This window comes from Colletes gigas, unplaced genomic scaffold (genome assembly GCF_013123115.1).
Source record: "Colletes gigas isolate AHSC1104 unplaced genomic scaffold, ASM1312311v1 Colletes_gigas_Sc00013, whole genome shotgun sequence".
Classification (NCBI taxonomy): Eukaryota; Metazoa; Arthropoda; class Insecta; order Hymenoptera; family Colletidae; genus Colletes; species Colletes gigas.
The window spans coordinates 915518-934194 of record NW_025106642.1 but is presented as its reverse complement, the minus strand read 5'-3'; the positions used below and the strand labels follow the sequence as shown (position 1 = coordinate 934194).

At 35.8% G+C, this 18677-nt stretch overlaps 5 protein-coding genes across 11 annotated transcripts; 3 read left to right on the top strand and 2 right to left on the bottom strand.

Annotated features, from left to right (window-relative positions):
* Positions 1-46: 46 nt before the first annotated feature.
* LOC122399506 (T-complex protein 1 subunit beta) lies at positions 47-2710 on the bottom strand. Its single transcript, XM_043400223.1, has 7 exons — positions 2594-2710; positions 1883-2192; positions 1355-1788; positions 1198-1275; positions 892-1116; positions 450-831; positions 47-307 (listed from the first exon to the last, which is right to left on the bottom strand). The coding sequence occupies exons 1-7, from the start codon at positions 2594-2596 to the stop codon at positions 135-137; spliced, it is 1605 nt and encodes a 534-aa protein (XP_043256158.1). The 5' UTR covers positions 2597-2710; the 3' UTR covers positions 47-134.
* Positions 2711-5022: 2312 nt separating this feature from the next.
* LOC122399425 (protein inscuteable homolog) lies at positions 5023-10166 on the top strand. The gene is made up of 5 exons (XM_043400102.1): positions 5023-5789; positions 6126-6476; positions 8180-8608; positions 8705-8912; positions 8992-10166. The coding sequence occupies exons 1-5, from the start codon at positions 5497-5499 to the stop codon at positions 9961-9963; spliced, it is 2253 nt and encodes a 750-aa protein (XP_043256037.1). The 5' UTR covers positions 5023-5496; the 3' UTR covers positions 9964-10166.
* Positions 10167-10208: 42 nt separating this feature from the next.
* Positions 10209-13071, bottom strand: LOC122399518 (MIT domain-containing protein 1-like). Of its 5 annotated transcripts, XM_043400255.1 has the most exons (6): positions 12889-12907; positions 12551-12755; positions 11387-11639; positions 10963-11201; positions 10605-10801; positions 10209-10521 (listed from the first exon to the last, which is right to left on the bottom strand). In XM_043400255.1, the coding sequence occupies exons 3-6, from the start codon at positions 11505-11507 to the stop codon at positions 10359-10361; spliced, it is 720 nt and encodes a 239-aa protein (XP_043256190.1). In that variant the 5' UTR covers positions 11508-11639; positions 12551-12755; positions 12889-12907; the 3' UTR covers positions 10209-10358. The 5 variants fall into 5 exon arrangements, with proteins under 5 accessions (XP_043256190.1, XP_043256186.1, XP_043256189.1 ...); XM_043400251.1 differs by lacking the exon at positions 12551-12755 and having other exon boundaries at positions 11387-11519; positions 12889-13071; XM_043400254.1 differs by lacking the exon at positions 12551-12755 and having other exon boundaries at positions 12889-13069.
* Positions 13072-13111: 40 nt separating this feature from the next.
* Positions 13112-14718, top strand: LOC122399517 (STAGA complex 65 subunit gamma-like). 2 transcript variants are annotated; one of them, XM_043400250.1, is made up of 7 exons: positions 13112-13428; positions 13495-13558; positions 13671-13777; positions 13847-14030; positions 14159-14292; positions 14363-14527; positions 14588-14718. In XM_043400250.1, exons 1-7 carry the CDS (start codon positions 13250-13252, stop codon positions 14685-14687), a joined length of 933 nt encoding a protein of 310 aa, XP_043256185.1. In that variant the 5' UTR covers positions 13112-13249; the 3' UTR covers positions 14688-14718. The 2 variants fall into 2 exon arrangements, with proteins under 2 accessions (XP_043256185.1, XP_043256184.1); XM_043400249.1 differs by having other exon boundaries at positions 13847-14063.
* Positions 14719-14938: 220 nt separating this feature from the next.
* LOC122399404 (ADP-ribosylation factor GTPase-activating protein 2) lies at positions 14939-18604 on the top strand. 2 transcript variants are annotated; one of them, XM_043400067.1, is made up of 8 exons: positions 14939-15165; positions 15968-16159; positions 16273-16401; positions 16489-16521; positions 16874-17179; positions 17356-17630; positions 17911-18277; positions 18350-18604. In XM_043400067.1, the coding sequence occupies exons 1-8, from the start codon at positions 15091-15093 to the stop codon at positions 18602-18604; spliced, it is 1632 nt and encodes a 543-aa protein (XP_043256002.1). In that variant the 5' UTR covers positions 14939-15090. The 2 variants fall into 2 exon arrangements, with proteins under 2 accessions (XP_043256002.1, XP_043256003.1); XM_043400068.1 differs by lacking the exon at positions 16489-16521 and having other exon boundaries at positions 14941-15165.
* The last annotated feature ends 73 nt before the right edge of the window (positions 18605-18677 follow it).

The window sequence follows — 18677 nt, the reverse complement described above, 5'->3', positions numbered from 1 at the left end:
GATATCAATTAATATTTATATTCGTTAACAAAATGGATGAAGCAAAGTTATTGATAACGTAATCATAATTCGTATCATGGGAAAAGCACAATGCAAACAAATTAAAAATAGTGGAAGAGTCACAGTGGCTGTGACTAACAATGTCCACGGTCTTTCACGCGTTTTCTGGGCGCCGCTCGTAAGATATTATCCACCCGTAAAATCATTTCTGCTGCTTCTGCCGCGCTAAGTAAAACTTGCCTCTTCACAACCCAAGACTCCGTTACTCCCAATTGTTTCATGCACCCTAATTTTCCTTCTTGCATATCTAATAAAATAAAAATAAAGATATTATTTACCGTTTAATATTTTGATAAATAATTACTAACGGTAATACATCTTTGCAACAACCAAATTGACAAAAAAAAGAATGTAAGTACAGTATCAGAGCTATACTGGTATGAACTTACCGAGACCCATTGAACATGTGCCAAAATTGTGCGCAGCTCGAAGTTCACTGATTAGCTGAGCTGAATCATAACCTGCATTATCAGCAATAACAGTGGGTAATTGTTGCAGAGCTCGAGCAAAGGATTCCATTGCGACTGCTTCCTTTCCGGGAGTGGCAACCGCCGCATTCATGACAGCACAAGCCATTACCATCTCGCTGCATCCTCCGCCATAAACAATTCTAGATTCACGCACTGTAGCTGCTAATACGCACAGAGCATCGTGCAATGATCGTTCTGCTTCGTCGAGGATTTGTTGCGTGGCACCTCTAAGTACTACCGTACAAGCTTCTCCCAAAGGAACTCCAGAGAATTTTAACAGTACATCTTCACCTATCATTACCTGCGAAAACGTGTTGATTTTTAAAAGTGGTGCATGATCTTAATTAAGTTTACGACATACCTGTTCAATGGTATCACACTTTCCAAGTTTCACCATTTCAGGGTTGTCAAAAGTACTAACTATTTCTCCACCAGTAACAAGAGCAAGTCTTTCAATACCATCAAAATCAGCATGCTCAATAGCCATAATGTTGGCATCAGCAAACAATTGTTCTGGATAATTATAGATCAACTGTCTGTTAATGAAAACGTTGCAGCCATGTTTTATGATCTTTTCAACTTTATCCTGTGTTAAATATAATCATTAAATAATTTTTGATAATTGAACACAATTTTCATACTTGTGCTTGACAGTTTATATAATTACCTTCATCTTCTCTTTCTCTGCTACTTCTAATTCTGCAATTTTTGCCATTGAATCGACTCGAACTCTAGATCCAAACACCTGCAAACCAATTCACGCGTGAGTATTGCCGCCGAATTTAAATGTCATTATTGTAAATTTACGTTTTTATTCTCTTTACTTTAATTTTATCTGTGTCCATAGGGGTATTAGCTAGAAGTATACGAGCATCTGTGACTTTTTGCGGTTGATGTACACCGGGCTTCTTATCCAGTAAAAATCCATCATCGAGGAAAGAAGAATACAAGGTTCCTCCACGTTTTTTGATCACTTGAATAGCCGACAAATTGCCGGACCCTTTAAGGCGCAATACAGCATCCACTGCAAGCTTACTGAAATGCTCTTTGTATTGTGATAAAATTTTTGAGCTTAAAGTTGTACGTGCAATATTTAATAGATCTTCGCGGAAACACTCAGTATCTGCAGAATTATCAATCGCTGTATTCTTTAAAGCCTCTTGTGCTACATTAGTTGCTTTTCTCCAACCAGCAATTATAGTTTGTGGATGAATCTTTTGATCAATTAATTTCTCTGCTTCTCTTAATAATTCAGCAGCTGAAATAATAATAATTAACTATATTATGTTTAATTTGAAATAATAAATTTCTACAGAGTATCATCAAATTTCAATTAATCAGTATGTACAAACCAAGGACAGTTACAGAAGTAGTGCCATCCCCAACTTCATCATCTTGCACACGTGACATATCTACCAAAATTTTAGCAGCTGGATTATCCACACCAACATTTTTTAGAATAGTTGCTCCATCATTAGTTACTTGAACTTGTCCTGCGGATCGGCCAAAAGATACCATTAACTTATCCATACCCTTTGGTCCAAGTGTAGACTTTACTAAATCACCAATGGCTATTGCGCCTACAAATAAACTTAGCCTGGCAATTTCTGCCTTCTCTTCCTCCGCATCGTTCTTGAGGATCCTAACAGGATTCAAGGAAACCTATAAATGCGTATTTAAATTTCGTTAGATCCGTTAGATCCGTTAATTCAGATATTTTATTCATAGAAACAATTTCATTGCATCTTTATTTCGTGTTGTTTAATAAAGCAAAGCAATACTTGAAATGCTTATTTGATGCAATTATTAATATATGAAAATCTTATACGCTAATAAGTTTGTTCGAACCTCGAAAGCATAATTTTATAAAACTACTTTTTATTAAAAGAAATTAATAACAAATTATTAATAAAAAAGAGCATTTGACACACGTGCGCCATTTGTCACACCTTCATATACGAAACCGGGCAATGAAAGTTGATTCGTTGCTATTCTGATATCTAATAGTATTTCAGTAGTATTGCTTTACGATAAACCGTAGGATATTGAAATCGATTAATTACCATTCTGAATCACTGTTAAAATAACCGATCAATTTACAAGCAAATAACGTTACTTTAACTTCACAGGAAAGTGCAATTACAAGATGTTACCGTTCTCAAGATGGCGCTTCTACTGGGAACTTCAAGCATACATTTTGTATGTGTTTTCCATTGTAACGCTTTCTGATTGGTCACTGAGAATGATGACGACTGTTCAAAACGAATCAGTAAGATCTTTGGGAAATAAAATGTGCCCACTCATAATGGAGTTACAAAGGAAAACATCGAGAATATTCTTTAGCGATGGATATTTGTATTATTTGTAGATGGCGCCATTGCTCAACGCACAATCCTTACGATTCCGAATTTAATTCCTTTTAAGGTTCGTGAAAGGTATGATAATAAAAATTAAATATACATGTTTCTCTTTATTAAAATTAACAGTTGTATTTTTGAAAACATTGTACAGAGTTAAAAAGATACTTGAAATGTTATAGCACTTACGATGAAAATATCTTTCTAAGCCGTGTTTGACAAAAATATTGCGTACAGAAAGTACTCTCGAAATTTGTTCGATGATACATTCAATATTAGTAGTTTTGTATTGAAAGTAATACTTCTTCTTGTCCATCTATGCGCGGATATCAAGTTACCAGGCGTTAAATTCACTTAAGAGCGCGCTAAGGTATGAAAGTTTGCCAATATTGTTATCGTGACTGATTGTGAACATATAGCGTGTTGCCAGCTGTATGGTTTGATTGCACACTTTATTACAGCCATGATAATATCTTATAGTATTTATAAATTCATTCAATTTCTTATAAGAAATCTTCATATGCATTTACGGAGAAAACGACAAAAGAATTATTTAAAAAATATCTAATATCGTTGTTTTTTTTAAGCGGGAAGAACGGAATATTTCGTTATCCAATAATCAATGACCTATGCCTCTGCAAGTACGAAATGTATCAGGAAAATCCGTTTTGAGCAGTCGTTTATGGAAAACGAATGTCTCCTCACATACGAATCTGGTCAACGCGTGCTCGAGCTCGCGCGCGCACCTTTAAATAACGGTCTACACCCAGCTGTCCCCTATTTCGTTTGGATCTCTGCGTACAATAGGGGTCGTACAGACCCTTTGACGCTTTTGTACGATGTCTAACTGCAGACTTTCTCGGGCATATGCGGTGTTTCGAGACAATACCGTGGGGCACCGGTCGTTTCGGAATACTAAGTGTCCAAGATTCTCGATAATGAACGAGTGTACCCACACGTATATCGATTATTGTTTCTTTCATGTCTCTAAAGGCCTTTGTAGTTTCTTCGTTTCGAAATGATCTTTAAAGGGAAAACCGAGGAACGAACGTGTCTCGGAGTTAAAAAAATAATTTGGTAAATATCATATTGTGTAGAATATACGTATATGTTATGTTATTTAATATTTAATATTGGAGCTTCAGAAATCTAGTCACATTGATCGATCGAATTGTATCGGTGACTAAGGTTGCAAAAACGACGAGCGAAGTGAATCATTCGTGTGCACAGATGCTCGCGACACTCATCACTGGAAGCATTTTACGCAGATGTCCGGAGCGGCGCGTGCCCCTGGATCCGGTGCTGGTGGAAATGCCTCTACGGCCCCCTTTTATCGAGCGAGCCCGACCCCCGCGCGTGTACTCGCGCACACACGAGAACGATATGGAACCGGAGTCACACCTGGCCCTTAAAAATAGCATTGGCGTGATTTTGTGACGTCTCTCTTGGCGCACGCACTGCATTCGTGATGACGATATTCCTGCGCTCTCGGAGAACTGATAAATAATTACATATCATTGTTCTGTTTTGCATATTTTATAAATATTCTGGTAAGATTCCAGTATGTTATACTCACAGTATTGTAGAAATATTAATACAAAATATCGTCTTAAAAATTGTATAGCGATGGTTCATGTTTACGTAGAAATATAAGTTTCTTCAGGTAAATAGGAATAACGAACTTTTTTGTTTTATTAAATGCAGGATGATCGTTAAATAAATACCAATATTCTAGAAAATATATCTGAAGTACAAAGAAAGCAAGCGATCCACTTGATCACCTCGGTTTGAAATATTGATTGGATTTTCTATTTACGCCACTGCACGTCTTGCGTGAAGAATGCACCTAGTTACGCTGTGGCGGTTACACATGGATCACACATGCCGGGGAACACGGGGGTACGTGTAGCATTCGATAGAGGTATGCACCCCGTGGAAGCGACAAAAGAGAAGGGGAGGAGCTCCTGTTTTGGCTTACGAGCTTCGGGGCGGGGAGGGAGCGCGACTTACGGGTGGAAGTCGGAAGCGACCCGATCCAAGTCAGTCGTTCGCGAAGCATCAATTCGTTTGGATCGATCGATGCCTACGAGAAACAAATCACTCGTGATCTCATTATAATATAGTAAAACACAATTGCATATAGAAAATGTAAATTGATAATGTAAATTAATAACAACTAATTTGAGAATTTCGCCGATCAACCGATACATTTTTTAAGTATCCAAACTGAAGATAATATTGTGCAATTAATATATTTTAATATTTTTGCCGCATTAAGGTGCGTTTAAAGTAAAACCTATTATGAAGAACGGTTGAGTGAAAAGAAAAAGCATTAATTTATCGAAAGTGTAGGCTTAAACGAGAGTGTTTTCGATCGGATCTCCGTGGGGGTTTCGATGGACACCATAAGGTTCTCCGGGCACGCGACCTGTGAGAGGGTCGTTACGCTCTGTTGAGTCGTGAAACCACCCCGGTGTGTCGTCGCATTATTCTGCTACTCATCTTCGTTGTACCATCGAACGAGAAATTACGAAGGGATTCTTCCAAGTATCTTTAACTCTCGCGAAATTTGAATCGAATCGAGACGTGGTTCGAAAAGTGACTGAAAAATGAGTGCGTTTAAAAGAAATCAGAGCAAAGTGTTCTGGAGCCACATGGCTTCGCAGGATCTAGAAAGCGTGGATCATTTTGCCGCGCGGAACGATCTCGCGAAGGTCAAGCAGAATCCTCGGCGCGAGTTCACGATCCTCGAAGAGGAAGCGGAGGAACGGTCGACCAGTATCAATGAAAGCGATACGATCGACGGTGAAAATATCACGGCAATACACATCTGTCCTGGCGAGAACGTGAATCAACAATATTCCGTTGCGTCGATTTGCGATGGAGACGTAATGACTCAGATGTGAGTGAAGTTGAAATCGGGATGTCGAACGCGTTCATTTGTCCCGTTATCGGCTATTTTTCTTATCGCATTGACATACAACGCTGTTTGTATTTCACTAAATACTTTAGTTTTTCTAACTGGAACGATACGCCTCCGGTTATTACAACCGTGGCTAGTTTAGCGATGAATTTCTCGGGAGACATCGATGCTTTTACTTTTGTACGAATTCAGTCGATGGTAGACTTTGGCAAAACGTAATCTGATTTGTAATCGAACCGATGGTTGCTTCAATTTAAGTTATTTTCATAAGACAAAGCGATATTATATTATGGTAATTTCTGGAAATGTTTGCAGAGCCACGATGGACATAAAAGACGAAGATAAAGAGGACGAGGGTAACATCGTTTTGGCGAATCGATCGTGTAGTCCTGTGAGTCACGACCTGCGAAGCCTGGATTCTGGCTTCTCCGATTCAGAGCGATCAAACTGCTCCGAATTATACGAGAACGAAACGCCGAGGCGTCGTAGGAGACGCAGAAGATTTAAGGATCGACGACACGGTGCGCATTCTAAGCTGGATTCTAATTGGTTAGAAGATGAAACTCTTTTAAATCCCACGTGCACATCGACACCCAAAGGTTCAAGAATTGTATCTCGAAGTGTCTCTAACGCATATGTTGAACGAAGTGCGTCAAAAAAGAAAAGGTAATTTAAATTAAAAAAAAACTTCATTAAAAGACAATGCAATGAAAGAAGAGTTAGATGATTCAGATCAGATATAATGTATTGGATTGATCTGACTCGTGTTAAGATTTACTTGACGCAGTAATGCTTCTACTAGATATCTAACTTACGAAATTAAGACATCTCGCATTAAGAGGTACGAAGTTATTATCTCTGAAACTGAGCCACACCTTGTAGCATTCGATAAGGTGCGAAGAATGTATGTTTTAAAAACATGAATCGTCACGATTGTGTCCCTATGCTGAGCCAAGCGATAGGAATGCAACGCGTAAGGCACTTCCCATGTTGTTCTCCCGACGTTTCGTAAACTTTCGTCAACCCCTATAGAATGATTGAACACCTTGCACGCGCACAGGCGCGTAAATTGGTCATCGTACACCAGATACACTGAAAGTTAACATGTTGACCATTGAAATATCAATTTTATCAAATCGCATATCGAATAGTTTAAAGCAATGACTTGCATACGTAGATCACATCGTTAATATTCAGTCGAACAAGAAATTGTTATGTGCGACGAGTACGGAAATCGTACAGCCGATATTCCTTATAAAACTTATACGGGATCTCGATGACGCGAATGAAATAGGCAGGAAAATTCCGTAGCATGTCGTCAATTAACATCGATTAAGAATCTACGACGCAAATTAAGCTCGATCTATAAGAGCGGAACAATTAACAGATTTTACAATACCATTGCAAAGTACATACTACGAACAAGATGATCGATTTACATACTTGTCTTTGTAATATTTACATACTGATAGTCGATGCTACTCGAGTATAAAAATATTGATACTCTACTCGAATATAAATACAGCTTATTTTTATCTTCGCTTTGTCCATCGTGTTATCTACCTTCGATTCGGATCCACGATTGGCGTTCGATAGATCCTCCCATTGCGGGCGCGGGATGCGTTTTTTTTCAACGCCCTGTAGAATTGACGCGCGCCAGTACGTGATTCAATGCAACGTGCCACACGAGGAATACGTAAATGAAAGACCGACGACAAGGTTTGAGTCAACCGGCTGAGGTCCCAGGCGACAGCGAACTTACCAAGAATCCAAGCTACCGCGGATCGTGTACAGGTGATCGCGTACAACGAGCTTAGTCGAAAGAAACAGAATGATATTAGTCATCGTGTCCGTGAGAAAACGATTCTAGTTCCGGAGGTGACCGATTAGTCAGCGTTTGCCGTGTACCGTTTCGCGTCGATTTTCATTGTTCCGGAAGGGAATCATGTGCACCTGGTTATGCTGAATGGAATGGACAATTGTTAAGCCTTAGCTATGTCGTGACGACATTAGTCGAGACTTCTGTCTCGTTATGGCGCGCCTCAGGTACTGTAGATTCCAATAACGATACACAGTGGTCCTTTCGGAGCTCTTAAACTGATAAGATACAGCGGCGGAAGGAAGTTCAAGAATTCGTAGTTGGACTTACTTGCCCTTCTGTAAACATCGATGTCGTAAATTGCTTAACTATGTCAAGCAATTTAACCGATATCACCGATTTGTTGCGAAGCAAGCGCATATTTTTGCGCAATGAACCTTTGCAACACATGTATAGTATATACATACATTCTGCGAAAAATTTATTTACATAATTTAAAAATTCTTACAATATTTCGACCGTGATTAAAAGAGAGGTGTCCGTTTCACAGACCTGAGGACGACCAAGTAGATGCATCGGCGATTCCACCGTCTATTTCCATAGAGGACGAATGTTTGGGCGATTTTCTGTACGCGGCCGAACCACCCGAGGATGCAGCAAAACCGCGTATCGCGAACGCCTCGATAACAACCAACTGCACCGAGACAGAACCGACCTGCAGGTCTTTGCAGCACTCCAGAATATACAGACAATCTTCTTCGGTCAGAGAATGGCTTGGTAATCTCGCATCAAACACCGAAAACGAGTGCACCAATACTCTTCAAAGCAAAGCTCTACCGCGGAGAAAAGTCCACGAGTTTTTCTCCGAGAAGGACGACATGAAGGATCTAAAGACCCTGTCGTCCTTGGCTACCGCTGCCGCTAACAAGCTGCTTGTAAGAGCAGAGCAGTTTGATCGACATTATCAGTACATATTCGAGTAAGTAACGAGTTTTTTCAATAATACATCTTCAATAGTCGTTACGCAAATGTCTATGAACATAGCAGATATTGACGAGTATGTGTTATATTTCAGTAAAGTGGCACATCTAGAAGGTGGCAGATCCGAGAAGGACCTTCTACGTGCCATCGAGGACGATGCTTTTTCCGTCTTGTCAGAACTCGGTGCTCCGCCACCGCGTAGAATTCAGCAAAGTAGCTTGAAAGGAATATTGGCGCAGCTTGAAAGTATGAAGACTTATGTCGACAGCGCTGTGAATACTCGTTTGGACTTCTATATCGAAGTGCGTGAAATTTCTATATACGGTGGGGTAAATTAATAAATAATAAATTAGTAAATTATAAATTAATAATCTTTTGCAGAGAGTGGTCAGAGGATTGGAAGAAGCGCCAAAGGATGACACCACGGTAGCCAGAGGTGCTTTGGCAGCTTTGACCGCCCTGGGTTTGGCAGGGCCACGAGCTGGAAGCAGTATTACCAGATGTTCGGGTATCAGAGCGCTCTTAACGTCTCTGATCTCAGCCGGAAGAACATCGAAAGACTTTGTCGCGGCTTCGTTGCGCGCTTTAGCAAGCGTGTGTTGTTCCGCAATAGCGATAGATCAGTTCGTTAAAGACGACGGTCCGGAAATATTAACGGATCTCTTGGTCGCAGAAAGTTCGTCCGAGAAGGAGAAAATGGAGGCAACGGCATTGGTTGTGCAAATAACAGCGCCGTGGGTTAATGCGGTGGGATTACCATACTTGGAACCATTTGCAAAAGATTTAATACCGCCCTTGAATCGTCTAGTCGAGACTACCAATTGCGGGCAGACTTTGTTATTGGTCGCAGCCGCGTTCAACCACCTGTCCAAGTCCCGAACATGTGCACTCGTGATATTGGACCACAACACTGTGAAAAAGTTGCTGAAAAGCGTGAAGAAATCGTCTGGCAAAAATGTCTGGCTGATGGAGCAGGTGGCGGCCCTCGTCAGCGAATTAGCTCGCATCCCTGAAGCTTGGTCGCATTTGGCAGAAGCTCGCGCGTCCATTGCGCTGGTCTCCTTCCTCAGAATGAGGCCGCCAGGTTTAGAAGAAGCCTATAAACGCTTAGAAATTACCGCCGCGGCCGCGCTCACGAGGCTCTGCGTAGATCCAGAAATCGCGAGGCAGGTTGTCGCAGTTGGGGGGGCGGATTGTCTTCCATCGTGTAGGGTCGACGACCTTCTGACAGAGGACGAAGAGCAGATCGAGGCTGGGTTATTGAGGTATACGAAGTCTTTGAGAAGAGCGTGCAAAAGAGCTGCGAAAGAAATTGATATTGCTAAAGCCAGCGACTATAGTACTTTGAGTTAAAATAAACGCACGGAGTTTCGAAGTTGTACATAAGTACATGGTGCATAATATTTCAGATACGATGCAAAAATCATATGTTTATAAAAATAATTTCACTATATGTACATACAATATACTGTAAACTTCGTTATGATGTATATACATATATACTGCATAAATAAAAATATTGTATTAGAATCCTTAGTGTAGGTACAATTAAAAGACAAACACAAAAAATATTTGAAAAAATAATATATTTTGTTGCATGATAGTTTAAGTACATCGTAGATCGTACAGTAAAAGTGTAAATAAAAATATATGCTACATTATGACGTAAAAATTGTATGTATAATATTTTAATGAAATGATCACATCAAAATGTTTTGTTTATTTCCAAATCGATCGAATTTAATTTGCTATGTATCATCATTTTTTAATTGACTTCTGTGAAATATGTCTACGGTTGTTTCTAGACAAGGTCTTAATTCAAGGTCACAAGCACCCAGTGCAAACTTTCCATTGGATGGTTTAAAATAGTCTAAGCCACGTCCTATCTTAATTACCCAACCATTACTGAGTCTGGAACAGTATTAAGACAAAGATAAAATATTTTAAATTTTAATGGATGTAATTATGTCTAAAAAAAATATAAATACTCTTACAATATTTGTCTGTCATGTAAAGTGTCAGAAAATATAAATTCAAAGCTAATTAGATGAGATGCTAAACTCTGTTTCAACTCTTGCAATCTTGCTATTTGATTCTTATCCTGTGTATCAAGAGTTGTAACTAATGATATTTTTGACAATGCGCAACATTTTGTCACAAGTAATTCGCATAGCCTCACAAAATTTTGACACTAAAAATCAATTGTAATTTTAGTAACAACAAGAGTATTATCATATATATAAATTATATCTTATTAAAATTTGTATAGAAATACAGTAGTGCCCACTTAAGTGTCCGCGGTCGCTTAAATGGACAAAAGTGCGGTCATTTAGGTGGGCACTACTGTAATACCTGATGAAATGTTCTTATATATGGATCCTCAATGTGAACATATGTAACTGTCGCATCTAAGAATCTGCCAAACACAGAAGCATAACCATGCCCTGTACTACCATTTTCAATTTTACTGAATTCCCTGTATATTCCAGAAGCCTTTTTGTTGTCAATTAAATCCTTCAACTTTTCCGCTCTATCTAAATATTCTGATGCTTTGGTAGCAAAATGTTTTTGCCTAGTCCGCTCCTTTGTTTCTATATTGTTTTATTACTAATGAGTAAAAATGAAGTGGTATGTAAAGTATTAGAACGAAGTATAAAAAGATTCAGTACATGTAAACAATGCTTGTAAAATGAGAAGGAATAGATGATATTTATAAGACACAATTACGATCACAGAAGATTGTTAAATAGTACCGGAAAAAAAACAAAGAATATACCTTTCATGGAATCAAGAAGCATCTTCACGCCTTCTTGATACATTACAAAAGCCAATGTATACTGTTCATTCTTGTCCATTTCTACTGCTCGCTTTAAAATCGAAGCAGCTGCACTTTCCATTATATGTTTATTCTATATAATGATTTATCCTAAATTATTTTTATATTCGAAAAGTATGACAGTCTTCCATATTACATAGATGATGTTCTTGCAGAATTACTCTTAGAGTACATGATGCACTGTAGTGAAAAACTAAAATTTTCCTCATTTTTATGAACAGTATAACATATGAAGCATTGTTTTAATATTATTTCAAAACAATGTCACTCCAAGCATTATCATTCTGATTATTGATCTAAAATACAATTTTGTTGGTTATAGTTACCAACCTCTTCATTCGCATTTATTCTTTTAGGAAAGAAGAATGCACAATTATTTGTAGAAAAGCAAATATGGTCTAATGAAATTTTTTAATTCTGGTAGTTATTATTACTTTAATCATACTATTCTTATATACATGTATCATTAACATGATTTTAATTTTAACTACTACATTTTTCGTTGCCGTTATGGAATACTGTAAAAGTGTAAATCAATCTACATTAGACTATACTTTCATATTGTTTTCATAATAATTAAAAAACAAAAATACTTGAATCAACACTCTTTTTCAATAATTTTTTCACACATAATAACAGTTCATATGATTCTTTTGAATTATTTACAAGCAAATAACATTCATTTTAAAAACATTTCTTGAGAATTATATTGTACGGTTAATGTTTGCGATTTAGGTAGTAAATATGTAATTATACCGGACGTTCGAATGCTTAAAAAACATACTATTTTATAGATCATACGATAATACGAAGCATATGCACAAATGATATTATTTGAACGAATAATATCGTCTACGAATTTTTTACAACGTCTATATTGTTTCAATATGCTTTATAATTCAAAAACGAAACATACTTTGGATATCAGGTGTGATAAGATAATCGAATACTGTTGTCAACAATTAATATATTCAAATAATTGATAATTATAGCAAATTGCTTAGTATAACAAAGAAATTCCCGCGGATGAACAAAAAAACTTTTGAAAAACTAAAATCATTGAAAGCGTTTTGTTAAAATTTTATATTAGGTTTGACGACTTACTTGATATTTCTTGATAAATTCTATAACTGTCAGAGATAAAATCTGCTTTTTATTAATCAACTATATAAATTGCACAACTGTATGCTTGAAATATTATCGATTATCGAATGTATCGAAACTCGCTTTGATAGAGTGTGTAATAGTGTAATCGATGTAAGTCACGCAATAGTAGAATTATGGCGGCCAAGAATTATATGATTCTAACCTAGCAAATATTTATGTCAAGTTCAAGCGAATCAACCGAGATATAATGTTAAACGAAATTTTAATTCCATTCGCGTAAAATTCTCCTTTGGAGTAATTTTTTTAAAAATAATCTATTATTAGGTAAGACAAACCTGGAGTCCTTTTTAAAACGTACAATTTTTTGATTACAGGTTCTTAACAAAAATACAATGACGTTACACTACTACTACGTAGCACGTGATCGCTGTATGGATGTGCGTGCGCGGGATTTTGAATAGAAAAATCAATTTTTTTTTTATTGTACTTTTATATATGTTGTATTGTTTTGTGTTAAGTTGTAAACAAACCAATATGTAAATAATTTACTTTGTTTTGACTCTAGTAAACTATAAAAATAAGCTTTCATATGAAAACTACTTTTATTACAATTTTGAAATGTACATTACATTATGTGTGATTTAGGAGTTAAGATTATTGTTATTTTTGCTATATAACTGTGTTATAGTTTTTATTATGAAGTCTACTAAAAACATTGGGACTGGTTTATTATGGGGAGAATTACCAGCAAGAGAAACTCTCAAGCCAGAAGTCATAACTCCAGATATCATAGAAAATGTTTGGAGACAAGTTATGGAAGACTCGAATAATGTAGATTGTGATTTTCAAATTGATAGGCAACCTGAATATATACAGTAATTATTTACTATTTATGAATTGAATTAAATTTTGTATAATTTGATACATCTTTTTATTTATAGGCTACCTGTGGGAAATCTTCATGTGTTGAATACTATAAACTTTCATCAACAGTTACGGATGATGGTAATATCAGAATAATTATAAAAAATAATGCATATACAGTAGTGGCCACATAGGTGACCACATTTTTGCCCACTTACTTATATGGGCACTACTGTAGGTCTTTTATTTGTAGGAGGAAGGAATGGTATTGGGAAACATGACTACAATCGAGGAACAAGACTTACAAGATGTGAAAGAGACACAAAATTCGTTTCATTTTTTGCCTGTACAGAAAGAAAGGTATCAAAATTGAGAAATCTACACAATGTATTCTATTTATAAAATTATAAATACATTGTATTCTTTTAGAACTGCCTTCAAAGATTCTTCTACAGTGCATTATCTCACACCAGAAACAGCACGTTCCATATTGAGGCATGCAGTGATTATTCTCTTAGCTCACAGTGGATATGAAGAGTCATCGGATATAGCTATAGAGACGCTTACAGATATTGTGGATCATTTTTTAAGAAGAATGACGCTTTTAATGAAGGTGGCATACGAACAAAGAGATCACGGTTTTCCTGTAAAATATGATACATTAAAAATTGTTTACTTTAATTTCATTCTATGTATTTCTTCTTACTAGTAATATTATTATTCAATATATTACTTTTCTAGGATATAGCAGAAAGAGTTTTGTTGGAAACAGGTGTTGGTGGTGTAGCTGCTCTTCACGATTACTATCAAGAATATGTTCTGAAGTTTGAAGAAAACATGAGAAAGAAGGTTGAAGCAATGATGGAAAAACAGAGGTAATCTAAACTTAATGCTTGTGGTATTTCAAAAAATGAATGTCTCTGTCAATGTTTTCTCAATCTTTAGAATGGTCTTGGACGAAGCAGCCAATAAATTGCAATTTGAGGAACTCGATGAATTTGGTAATGTCTATCGGGAGGTACCGACTCTTCAATTACTAGATCCTGAAATGGGCTTTCCCCCTAGTCTTGATGCTGGGTTTCAAATGTTATATAGTCTTGAACAGGATGAGTAAGTTATTTGTATAAATTTTATTTTTAATAAACAGCGTTGTAACATTAACAATTGTAGATTGAACAGCTTGGAGGTTGAAGAAGAAGAAGTAAATGTTAGCGATTCTCCGAGTACTGGACAACGATCTGATACATCGACGGATAAAAAAAAATGTTGATATAATCGATAATCGTACAAGTTTAGTTTGTTCTACTTTCTTGTCGTATGAGGAAGAAAGTTATAATAAATTCTTAATATAATTCATGTTTCTTAAAATCATTGCGTTATTTGATTATACAATAATAGTTCAGAAATATTATAGTATGTGAACATATGTTTAAAGGTCACTCTTTCACATTTTGTGCACATTAAATAATTAAAAAATATTTTAAACAAAATCCATTTTTATGGACTAAATAGTAGCAATTAATAATTTATAGCTAGTTAAATGGCATTAACGTTTACTGGATCTCAAGGTAAATTAGATTTTAAATCGTAAGTAAGCGACCTCTATCCATAGTGTAGTACCCGTCGCCACGCGTCCCAGAATACTTTGCGAGGCCGTTGACAACACGTCAAAAATGGCAGATCTAGCCCCAAGTAAAAGTGATATCGAAGACATTTTCAAAAGATTACGAGCTATTCCAACAAACAAGGTTTGCTTCTTTATACGCTACTTCCTTCTATGATGTAGAATACCGAAATAATAACAAAATATGTAAAATGATAACTGACAATAATTTTAAAGCCTACGTCATAATTTTATTTTCCAACCTGTAATTTTCTGTGAAACTTTCTTTTTGTCGTTGTACGTATCACAGGAAGATATGTGTCCACTTTTATTTCAGAAATGTTTGCACAAAATGATCAATTCTTACGCAAAAAGTAAGTTTAAAATCGTTAATTAAAGTTATGATTTATAATTGAACATACGTTTTGCTTTGCTATACGCATTGAAATTGTATTTGGACGTTTTACTCTCCGATATATAAGACAAAATTGTATTGTAATCGAGAAAAAATATTTCTTTTTACGGAAAACCACGTTTTAAGATCTGTTAATCATGTTTTAACTATTAAAAATAACTTTTTTAAACGTGCGTATGTACGTCTATGTGTTACAAATATACGTTGGAATGTATATCTGTTAACACCATTGTGTCTAAATGGCTCCATAGATTTTAATGAAAATTTATATTTTAATCTTAAGATCTGATTCAATTTTGAGTAAAATGGGTCAATAGATAACTATGGTTATAAATGTATTTGTTATTTGTAAAAAGTCTAAATAATCTTTTAAAAAATCTTAGAGAAAATTGAATTTTATTAAAAAAATGTTGAGCGAATATTTTCCCTATTCTTTGTGTATTTAAACTACATATATTAGTCTCAATTAAAATAGTATTGAAATGATGTGTCAGAAAGTATTGCTACATATTTGCCTCTATTAATCTTTTAGGCATGTTTCGATTGCAATGCAAAAAATCCAGCATGGGCCAGCGTGACTTATGGCGTCTTCCTATGTATCGATTGCTCTGCAGTGCATCGAGGATTAGGAGTTCATTTGACGTTTGTACGATCAACTCAACTTGATACAAACTGGACTTGGCTACAATTAAGGAACATGCAACTAGGTGGAAATGCAAATGCTGTTAGTTTCTTTGTTTGTTACTGTTGTTATAATAATAATAATTTCATTATTATTTCATGGAGCATTTAAAGTAATTATCAATAATAATGTAATCTTTGAATTGTACATTTCAGAGAAAATACTTTGCACAACACAATTATACAACCGATGCACAACAAAAATATAATTCGCGTACTGCCATGCAGTACAGAGAAAAACTCGCGCAGGCATCTGCTCAAGCAATGCGACGTTATGGAACAAAGGTAAAACTTAGGGTCTCTATGGATATGAACCATAAAGAACACTTTAGTTAATCAAAAATTTTGTAACTGTAAATGTGGTAATTATAGGTTTTTCTTCCTTCGACAAAAAATAAGAAAATGGTGAGCTGTAAAACTGCTTTTACAAGGCAATATCTTGAAATTACTAACGTTCGCTTGGTACTTTATTTTTCACAAAATAGCTTTTTAAAATTGATAAGTGGTTATCTTCATATTTTGTTTCTTCTCAATGGTTGTAAAAACTGCACAATTTTTTCTACAGAGTTGTTTCCTTGTTACCATATATTTCATTTTACACATTATCATACGCTCAATAATTACTTCAAACCAGTTCTATTATGTAACTAACTCACCTAATAACATGTATTTTAAATGAAATATAGTATAAATGCGATTATATCTAAATTCACTGTCAGAACAATTGAATTCTTGTTTAAATGGTATTTGTTCATAGTTGCATTTAGATGAGAATTCTGCATCAATGTCCGAGGAACAAAGTGAAATCGACTTCTTTAAGGAACATGAAAACTTTGAATTAGATCATACCGAATCTATAACAAATATTGAAGGAAATTCAATTACAACTGCCAATCTTGTACCAAACAATGACAATTTTGAAAAAAACAATCAAAAAGTTATATCAGAAGTCACTTCTCAATTTTTGGGACCTACTGTTAAATTATCTGATACCACTGTAAATTCATTATCTGAAAGGAAACCTACCATAGGAGGCAGGAAAGTTCAAAACAAACGATCTGGTGTAAGTATATAAATATTTGTTTATTCATTAATCATTTATATTCAATACAGTACAGTTTAGTACTGCATTACATGAAACATTTTTAAGTCGAACTTTGTAATATATTACTATAATATAGTTTTATGCTACTAATATAATTTTAGCGAAGAAAAGTATTACAGTATTTTTTATATTAGTTAGGGAAAAAAACTGGAGGTTTAGGCGCACAAAGGGTTAAAACAAATTTTGAAGAGTTGGAAAAAAATGTTGCTGAAACTGGTAAAGAGTCGCAGGAGATGGTTCGCCAGGAAAACACAAAAGAGGAACAGGAAGAAATTGCTACCCGTCTTGCCTATAGATACGAGCAGAATTTAAGTGAACAAGCTAAAAAAGTAGAAGAGAGAACAAAACACTTAGATCCATCCAAAGCAACACAAGCAGAGCGCCTTGGTATGGGATTCAATACACGAAGGTAATATTTGTACTTTTTGTATAAATTCATTTATTAAAATTGCATACTGCTCTTCTTTTTTTTAATAGTTTTGTATAGATATTTTTAAAGCCTATATTTATTATACCTTCGAGTATTAATACTTAAAAAAGAAAAAATATAAGTCCTTTAATTATGCGGTTTCGAGTTATGCGAAATATCGAAATATCGAAACGAATTAACCGCATAAATAGAGGATTTATTATATTGCAGCAACAATTTAATATAATATATTAAAGCATGTGTGATAAATAATTTACAGTGGTGCAAGCCATTCTGCACTTGGCGATATGCGGTCAATAACGCAAGAAACATCATCAAAGACTATAACTGCATCTGAACCGAGAATTTTTGATGTCGAACGAGGTCTTTCCATTACATTAGACGAATTTTATGAGGCCTTATCAATTCCATTCAATAGTAATAGCAACGATAAGCCTCGCAGTGAGGATGTTTTTGTTATGTCAGAGCCAGAACCGCCGAAACGAGTAGCTCCGTCGAGCCGTCCAAACAGTACCAAGAGCGACAGTAAAATAATAACTGCAGAAGGAGAAGCACAAAAGAAATTTGGTAGTGCCAAGGCTATTAGTTCAGATCAGTATTTTCAAGACAGCAAAGATGATGATTCTGTAAGCTCATATTATTTACTGATAACATTTGTTTCTAATTTCAGATCAAATTTCACATTATTTTAATTACAGTGGGAACGTAAAAGCAATCTGCGTCGTTTCGAAGGTTCATCCAGTATTTCGTCAGCTGACTACTTTGGCACAGGAAATTCTACACAATCTTCCACGTCGTCTTTGTCAATGCGTCTTAGTAGTGGAGGAGCAGGGGTTGTAGATTTAGAGGATGTTAGAGAAAGTGTTCGTCAAGGCGTAAATAAGGTCGCAGGAAGATTAAGTTCTCTTGCTAATGCGGCCGTTACATCTCTACAGGATCGTTGTGGACTTTGAACGAGAATCTACTGCATTTTACTAAGATTGTTATTAAACTTATATCTGGACACTTCTTGTCTATTGTTCGAAA